Source organism: Alligator sinensis, unplaced genomic scaffold (genome assembly GCF_000455745.1).
Source record: "Alligator sinensis unplaced genomic scaffold, ASM45574v1 scaffold161_1, whole genome shotgun sequence".
In the NCBI taxonomy this organism is placed as follows: domain Eukaryota; kingdom Metazoa; phylum Chordata; order Crocodylia; family Alligatoridae; genus Alligator; species Alligator sinensis.
In genome coordinates, this window is record NW_005841974.1 from 3,106,260 (window position 1) to 3,115,860 (window position 9,601).

General features: G+C 45.8%; 1 protein-coding gene across 1 annotated transcript in view; it reads left to right on the plus strand.

Annotated features, from left to right (window-relative positions):
* Positions 1 to 4,256: 4,256 nt before the first annotated feature.
* LOC102373055 (antigen WC1.1-like) overlaps positions 4,257 to 9,601 on the plus strand; it is a 53,868-nt gene continuing 48,523 nt past the window's right edge. Inside the window, exons 1-3 of the mRNA XM_006020989.3 lie at positions 4,257 to 4,329; positions 6,194 to 6,238; positions 9,108 to 9,422. Coding sequence (XP_006021051.3) covers positions 4,257 to 4,329; positions 6,194 to 6,238; positions 9,108 to 9,422 — 433 coding nt within the window. The remainder of the gene's footprint in view (positions 4,330 to 6,193; positions 6,239 to 9,107; positions 9,423 to 9,601) is intronic.

A 9,601-nucleotide genomic window follows, 5' to 3' on the forward strand; every position in this document is an offset into this window, starting at 1 on the left:
CAGGAACTCCAGGGAAATGCCCTCATCTTTGCCATGGGAGAGGCTGTGGATGATAGTCTATGTGCCCACTTCACTGAGGAGGAAAAGAAGGAGTATAAAAATGTGAAGGAGTCTTTCAAGGCACATTTTATAGGTAAATGAAATCTTGTATATTTAAAAAAACCCAAATTTAATATGAGATATTGGGAACCAAGGGAAACAGCCAAATCTCTTATTACTGTAGTTCAAGCTCTTGCTGAACACTGAAATTACGGAGTTTTGAAGGAAGAACTCGTAAGAGACAGGATTGTGGTAGGCATCAGAAATGTCAGTTTACCAACATAACTGCAGTTAGCTCCAGAACTAGCAAAAGCCGTAACAGCAGTTAAGAAAGAATACAGAAACAGCAGTATGACTTACAGGCTAATAAGTGCATCTAAAACTTAATTAGATAACACAGATTATAGTAAAGAGAAAATCCAAGAGAGGAAGGGACCCTCACATCTAAGATATAGAAGTAGAGCAAAAATGAGGCAAAAACAATTAAGAAACTTTAATAGTGAAAACAAGCAAAGGTATGGCAGAAGAGGCAAAACACCAAATTGCCATCAGCAACAATGTTCAGCAATAAATACAGAATGCAGGAGATGTCACAAAAAGGACTTTTTGTAAGGGATTGGAGATCATCCAGGTTAATTCAGGAGGGGTAGATGGCATCGGATGACAAAAAGCTTATGCTACTAGGAACTATATCTTCAATAGAAGAATCAACAACTTGGTACACAAATATAAATCTCAATAGTTGAACCATTAACTTCAAAATAAACATTGGAACTGTAATTACTGCCATCCTGCAATAGATTATGATCCATTGTTGGATGGAGGTCTGCAAAGATCAGATACAATATTGCTTGCCCCTCAGAATGTTATTAGAAATGTGTGGCTAGCTTGAGGGGAAAACTGGAAACAAGAGGCAAGATGCTGTCACAACCTATTTATGTGGCACAAGGGTTAATAGTTCCCTTGTTGGGATTGCCAACAATACAAGGACTACGCTTAGTAGAAAAAATTAGGCTCAGTTAATAGCAAAATGCAAACCATACAAGAAATCATCCTTAGGTATTCACAGGGTTGGGGAAGCTGTCAGGGGAATATAAAATTAATTTGGTTGCCATCACCAACTCCATTTGCTCTAACAGCTCCTTGGTGCATCCCCATTTCAGAATGTCAAGGAGCAATTAAAGATGATGGAAACAATGAGAGTTATTTCCCAAATAAATGAGCCCATAGACTGGTGTGCAGGTATAATTTTACAACTAAAACCCAATGTAAAAATTCACATTTGTGTGGACCTTACTCAGCAGAAAGACACGTATCTTTCAGTAAAATAGACATTGGTTTAGCTGGCAGAAGCGAAAGTGTTCTCAAAATTAGATGCCAACAGGAAGATTTTGGCAAATCCCTCTTGCTAAAGAATCTAGAGTATTAACAACATTCATTACCCTGTTCAAGAGTTGTTATTTTAGCCAGCTTCCTTTTGGCATATCATCAGAACTAGAGCATTTCTAAAAACATGCATCTCAGATTGTAACAGGTCTGCCTCGCATCCTTTGCCATGCAGATGCTGTGTTGGTATATGGCAAAAATATACAGGAACATGATGGACATCTACATGCTCTTTTGCAATGTTTCTAACAGTCTGGTTTGACTTTGAATGAGAAATATGCATTTAGGAAGAAACACACAAATTCGTTGAATATATGATTAGCAAAAATGAGTTCAGTCATACCGATACAAAAATAAAGGTATTGCTTGCCTTACGTGAACCCCAAGATGTTCCGGCCATAAGAAAGTTGCTGGGAGGGCCACCCAGTTTAGAACACTTTTGCTATATTTAGAACAGCTAACAAAACCCATAAGAGATCTCCTTAATGGACACAATATGTGGGTCTGGGAGAACACATAGCAAGGGGCACTGAATATAATCAAACAACTACTGCCATCACCACCTGTTTTAGCATGGTATTTAGTACATTAACATGTGGTAGTAACAGCAGATGTATGTTTATATGGTTTTGGAGCAGTACTCATTCAAACACAGCCAAAAGGATGCTGGAGGCCTCTTGCATTTATATGAAGATGTCTTACTGACATGCAGCAATGCTATGCTTAAGTGGAAAATAAGCCTTGACAGTGTCTTGGGCCTGTGAACAGCTCAGCTCTTACCTGCCTGGCAATTACAAATGAGGAAGGAAAGGATGACACTTACCAGAAACTAATTCATTTCTGTGAAAATGGACAGGGCCACAGGATATACCAATTTTAGCAAAATGTTGTGAGGAATCCAACAAAGAAAAAAATGCTGTCTACAGGAAATCTGACGCTGAACTAAAACTTTAGCAGCAGAAAAAAACTTCAGTATAGAAACAGAGCAAAAACACTACCAGAGCTGCTGCTAGGGAAAGAGTTCAAAAGTTCCCAAATATTTGGAACTGTCCAAAATATGACAAACACTCTTAGATTCTACTTAGTTGAGACTGCAGAAGGCCTCCTTTGGAGAAATAGGGTTTATCTTCAGTATATTACACCCCAACATAAAGAAGATCAACCACTAGAAGGAAGAGGGTCAGAGCATGAAAATGAATGTATTCAAGGAAGTTGGAAGGAAGGCTCAGTTAGAGCTCAAGAGTTTAGAACGAGGTCAGTAAGACTGAGCAGACCTCAGCAGAGAATTGGCTTTTAAACATTTATTTATAGATTTAGTTGTATATATTGATTGGTTGGTACATCAGTGTAAATGGTTTTAAGGGTTATAGTTTATTGTTAATTATAATGAGTTGTAATCTTATCTTGTTTGTTCTAAAGAAACAGAGATATGGAGTGATCATGGAGCCCTGGTCCTCTAGACCTACTAGAGAGGACCAGAGTTCTGTATGAGGGGGAGAAAAATAAAGATTGGCAGCCCTGGAGGAAGGGTAGATTGTAACGCACACAAGATGACTGTATGTGTCTCCACTTATATCGCACCAAGAAACATTTTGTTCATTTTTAGAATATGCCTGCTCACTGGCACAGACTGCCAGTTGCCACTGTGTCTAAACAGGAGTCAAAATTTTCTTCTTTCTGGTGTGATTGCCTGCAAGTACAGGGGACAGGACTTGATGGTCCAGGGAACCCCTTCCAGTCCTGTTTCTGAGTTCTTTAGAATTAAACCCTTGATTTTTGTCAAGGTACCAGCCACAAATTACTGGTCAACAGAGGGTTAAACCAAATCCTGGAGCAATATATACACTGTTTCTCAATTATCCAAATAAATGGGCTTCCCTTTTGCCCTATAAAGAACTTGCATATAGTCACCCGATGCCTTCAATGAACAAAACCCTTTTTTTGGTGAACTATGGCTTTCACCCTTGTTTCTCTTCTGCCCTATCCTCCAACCTTTTAGTTCCTGCCACTGTGGATCTGCTCACACACAACAAGAGTAAGGTGTAAAACTGGCACCCTGAATGCAACCTAATAGTAGGCAAAAGGCCTGGCTTTCAACTCAGAATGTCAAGTCAGATCGTGAGCAAATGGATTCATCAGGACCTGAGATGTTTCAAGATAATGGAATAAATCAGTTCGGCAGCATTCAGACTTGAATAGTATAGTACAGCGGAAGTTTATCTAATTGATTGATTGATTTATCAATCAATCAAGCAAGCAAGGAACAACTTGATTCCTTGCTTGATTGGTCAACTGGGTCTGTCTACACACTATTTGATTTCCTGAAATGGGCAGCAGGTTCCTATTTAAGTAGGCCATCTAGCTTCTGGATCAGAACCATCACTCTCCACCGTGGTCCCAACCACTGTATTAGACTGCACAATCAATTCATACCAGGCAAGGTTGTGCCTTCCATCTTCCTGCTAGCTTGTGCTTTCCAGCAACAACATTAAAGGGTGGTGTGCCACTTTTTCATGCTGTTCATCCTGTGCCATTTCCAACTGCACTGCCATTACTCTGTGCTCTCATAGTGTTTCTACTGTTCCACAGCCACCTCTTGGTATCCAGCCACCTGTCAGTCCAGCTCATCTGTTTCAGTCTTGAGGTACCATAAACTTAAACCAACTATTTTCTTGCATACAACATGTCCCAGCATAAGATACACACCTTGTTTTCAAGAGGCAGAGTAATTGGGGGGAAAAAAAAATCTTTCCCTGAAAATACTGGTTAGTACACTAGTAGCAGCTATGGAGTTCAGAATGCGCATTATGCCACTCCCTGGGTGCGTCTATATGAGACGCTATGTCGCCATAGGGATGAACTATGGTGATGTAGCTTGTTGCTATGGTGACATAGCATTGGCAAGTATGAATCATGACACCAAAACCACTGCACAGTAGCAACCAACTGCTGCACAGTGGTTCATAGCTACTGTGCAGTAGGGTTGGAAATGACCCATGAGGCACCGGAACTGCACAGTAATGGTGGTTACTGTTCAGTCATTTAGTACTGGCTTAAGCAGGTACTAAATGACTGTAACAACTGCACAGTTGGGTGCATGTGTAAATGCACCCCCTGTGGAGCAGATGCAGTGTTGCTTTCACTGTTCCCTGGCAGAGGATTATGATACAGAAAATGCTGTTACCATATTTCCTCACTTATAATACAAACTCCAGTTTCCAGAAGCTGGTTTTTTTTTTTTTTTTGAGGAAAAGGTGCAAGTTATATGAGTGAAAATGTGATATTTCTGCTTTGTTTCAATCTGCAGTTCAGCAAAGAGCCTTTGGGAGGACTGCAGACAACACCACCCTATAAGCCAAATCATTCCTCATAGATTGGAGCATCTCCCCAACTCTACCACCACATTTTGCTTCAGGCCACAGGATTCAAACACTTTAATCAATTCCTCCATATTTTGGATATTTTCCTGGCAGCATTGTCTCACTAATTTCTTGTCCTTGTTCTCCAGCTGAGAGAGTGAAAAGGCTCATTTTCACATCTTTATTCCTCATGCTCAGACCTATAACAAGACTCCAATGCTGTTTCTATTGCCTGTGCAAGGTGTTTTGTCTGGGGTTCAGCATTCCTGGTCACTGGAGTTTGTCTGCTTACTCTCCAGGTGCTGCTTGATTTTCAAAATCACACTCTAGTCTCTACCGAGTGTGTTCCTAAACTTCATGCTGCCACCATGTTTTATATACTGCACACTGTATAAGCATGGGAAGTCTTCATGTTTTAAAATTAAACTCAGTCTTTGTTAAGAGAACTGTTCATTGAAATGTGCAAATACAGTGGCATTCAGGTGATACATGAACAGATTAACTTCCTCAGGTCACCTGCAACCTCTACTTCAGCTATCTGTATTCTTCCTTCAGAAGATCAACCCCCAACTTGATAGGACCAATACAAGCAGGTCTTTAAAATACAGGCTAGGCCAAAAGCTCACAAGTGATTGAATGCTCTACTGCACCAGTCATGAAATGCACAGTCAGTCATAACACAATGGTACTTGTTCAAACCAGACAGTAAACATGCAGCAGTAGAGAAGAGTTCAAGGTTATATACTACCCTTGTCCCACTGACAGCAAAGGAATAACAATAATCTACTCTTTGGTAATTGCTGTTGTGAGGACATCATGGAGTGGATGGCCTGAGCTACGCACCCATTCATGTCACTTACCAACAGCTCTTTCATGCAAACCCTTCACTGAGAATCAGCTAACACTGGTTCCATTCTTGAATCTGCCACATTTATTGTGTGGCCTTGCAGATATCACTTCACTTCCAGGGGTATGAGCAGATGTTTGCTACACTCAGGGTGTGTCTACACATGCATTTAAGTGCAACTAAATTTAATGCACATTAAGCGATTTTTGGCAGGTGTCTACATGTGCAGGGACTTGGTGTTAAAGTTAGTTCCAAGTCCCTGTAGCCCTGCCATGTGCCCCTGTGGCCACCGGGGGGAACTCCAGCCTCTGGCCACATGGCTGCCAGCACTTGGCAACCATGTTGATGTCAGAGCCAGCTGCCAGCACCTGTCAGCCTTCTAGGAAATTCTGATCCCTGGCCAGCCCCTTTCCTGCCCAGGAGCTGCATACCCAGAACAGGGGCAGAGCATGGCAGCTTCCTCCTTGACCACCCTGCCTCCCCATTCCAGGGCTGCTGCTGCCCCTGCCAGTAATGACCAGTACCCTGCTGCTTAGGCCTGGTCCCCGCCAGTGATGACCAGCACCCCATGCTCTTGCTGGCCATGATGCTGACCCTCCTGGCCCTGGTAGGACCCCCCCTGCCCAGGCCCCGGGACAGCTGTACAACTGCCAGTGGGGGCCAGGGAAGTAGTTGCAAGAGGCCCTGCCCAACACCCTCCTCCTGTATTCCCTGCTGCACCCCACCTGCCCTGCTGCCCACACACCCCTTACCCCCTGCCCAACTCTCAGGACATGCATATAGGTGACACAAAAAAACTTTATTACCCTCATAATACCCATCTCCATCCCTCCCCTTCCCCCTCAACAGAACACTCTCCCCACCTCAACCAACAGATCCCTTTTACCTCTCCCTTCCCCACCACCACCGATTTAAAAAAAAAAAAAAAAAAAAAAAACGAAAAAAAACCAAACCTGCTTACAAGTGGGAAGCTATATATAAGGGGAAAACTATTAACAAAATTTTGGGTCTTCAAGCCCAGAGTGGGAGGCCATGGAGAGGGGGCAGGTGCCCAGCACCCCAGCCCCTGGATGTTCCTTGGGGCTGGGCTCAGGCTGGTCCCGTGGTGGCAGGGCAGACCTGGCACTAAAGGCACTAACATTAGTGGCGGGTTGCATCTCTGTGTGTATTAATGTACATTAACTGATCATGCCTAAATCTGATACCTGAATTTGCAGGTATCAAATTTAGGCTTGATTAGCCTAAGCCAATGCTCATTAAAGGCACTCATGCGTAGATGAATTCCTGGTAATGCGCATTAACTTAGGCTAATGCACATTAATGGGTTTCATGTAGATGCACCCCCAGTCTATGATCATGCAGTTGTGTGATCATCATGGATTGTGAGTGACATGTGAAGCGGTGGTGCTGGAAGCTGTCAGGAACCTGGGATAAGTTAGGTCAGGGTGGCGGGGGCTAGCAGGTCTGCAGGAGAGTTAGTGGGTGATTTGGTGGGATCGGGCTAGGGAGCAAGCAAGCCTGAAGGAGTGGGGCATGGGTTGGTGGTCCATAGGAGGGGTTGCCCATAGGGAGTGGAGGTCTAAAAATAGTCTGGTCAGGGTGAGGAAGTAGGAAAAGCATAGCTCCTGGGCTGGGGCAGTGGCTGGGCTTTCCTAGCCCTGGGGCTGCACTCAGAACGTGTGCAGATGTTGACTAGATAAAGCTTACCTGTTCCTGATCTAAGTGAATTCACCTCCTTGGGTGAACTAATTTAGATCTGATCTGTCATTTTGCCTGATTTAACTGCCCTGAACTTCTGTTCAGATGAGCATTTAGATCAGGGGAGGACAATTATTTCGGCTGGAGGGCCGCTTAATGAGTTTTGGTGCGCTGTCAAGGCCTGCAAGGGTAGCCCTGCCCTTGACAGGTACCTCACCCCTTGGTAACCATCTTAGGACCTGAAGTCCCACCCCTAACTCCTGACCTTTGCCACCTGAAGTCTCTCCCTTTGACCTGGAAGTACTCCTTTTGGGAGGAGGGGGGCTTTGCCATCTTGGGACTGGAAAAAAAAATCCACACAACAAATCACATTGAAAAATCAAACATTTCCTATAACATATTTTAATTTTATTTAAAAAAATTGTCTGGATTTATGTGGGTTTGCATAGTATATTTAAAGGTGATTGCCTAATCCCTTAAAATACAGTCTTACTCTTATATATTGTGTGGGGCAGGGGTATGTGTGTAGGGAGAGTGTGGTGTGCGTGGTTGAAGGACTGTGTGGTTGAGTGGGTGTGGGTGTATGATGGGATGGGGTGTGTGTGGGGGATATGGTAGGTGGGGAATGTGGGGTGTGTGGGAGGGTCTGGGTGTGCATGTGGGTATGGTGGGGGTGGGGTTTGTGGGGGAGTATGTTTGGGAGCTGTGGGAGGGCGTGGGTGTGTGTTTAGGGTGCATGTGTGTGTGTGGGGGTTTGGGTCCTTGGAGTCCCCAGAATGTGTGAGTCCCCAGAGCTGCATGTGGTGGCAGTGAGAGGGGCCAGCCTCACACAGTCCCATAGTGCACAGCTCCCTTGCTCCTACTTGAGTCCCCGGCTGTACTTGGTGGCAGTATGCAGGGCCAGCCCCACCTACCCCATAGCTCACAGCTCCCGCTCATGTCCCCAGCTGCACATGGAAGCAGCAAGCAGGTCCAGCTTGACCCAGCTCTGGGACACAGCTCCCATGGTATCGACCAAGTCCCCAGCCATATGTGGTGGTAGGGTGCAGGGCCAGCCCCACCCAGTCCCATAGCATGCAGCTCCTGTGCTCCTACCCAAGTTCCCAGTTGCATGTGGTGGCAGCGAGCAGGACCAGCCTGACCTAGCACCATAGCATGCAGTTCCCATGCTCCTGCAGTGTGCAGGGCCATCCCAGCCGAGCCCCATAGCATGCGGCTCCCTGCACTCCTGGCCCCCTTTCCTCCAATGGGAGCCCCTGGTCCCTGGCCCGGTGGGGCCCTTACCTGAATTCCCACTCTCCCAGTGAGGAAGGTCTGGGAAACAGCCACAGGGCTGCCATGCAAAAGCCTCTACCAGGTGAAAGTATCTTGTCTTTAGCATCCCCTACCTCGGGGCTGGGGCTGGGGTCAGGGCAGGCCAGGCTGAGGTGGAGGTTTGTTGCTGAGCAGCTGTAGCCAGACCTCCTGCATGGAGGGGCTGGCTTTCAGAGGGGCAAGGTTGAGGGGATACCTATTTTTCAGTGTGTTGGTGGAGAAGGGGCAGTAGAAATATTGATGGGGGTTGGGGCTGGTGAGGTTGGGTAGGAGTCCCTGAGGACACTGGTGCTGTGAATCATGAAGCAGACACCTGGGAAAGAAGGAGACTTCTGGTCCTGCCTCCCTGAAGATAGGTCTCAGTGGGGAGCAGAGCTCAGAGCCTAGGGCCCCTGTGTGACAGGCCAGAGAGGAGGAAGAACAACAGCACTCTCTGTAACCCTGCTCTGTCTTTGTCTTTGCAGGTGATGATGAGCTGAGGCTGAAAAATGGAAGCAGCCCCTGTGCCGGCAGAGTGGAGATTAAACACGAGGGCCAGTGGGGAACGGTGTGCGACGGTGACTGGGACATAGAGGATGCTGAGGTTGTTTGTAGGCAGGTTGGATGTGGATCTGCTGTCAGTGCCCATGGCTATTCTTATTTTGGGGAAGGTGCTGGACAGACTTGGCTGTATCGAGTTGATTGTCAAGGCAATGAGTCAGCTCTCTGGAACTGCTCACACATAGGATGGGGGGCATTTAATTGCCCTCATTATTTTGATACTGGAGTGATATGCTCAGGTGAGAATTCAGACAACATGCCCTTTTGAGTGAGAAAGAAGGGCCCTGGTTCTGCAGGTGTGACAGCCTCATGTTCAGCACCAGGGCTCCAGTGCCATGAGTAAGGGGTTGGGGGGGCTGGAGGAGAGGGGAGGGGACCATGGGGGGGACCCCCACTGGCCCCGCCCACTCCCCCAATC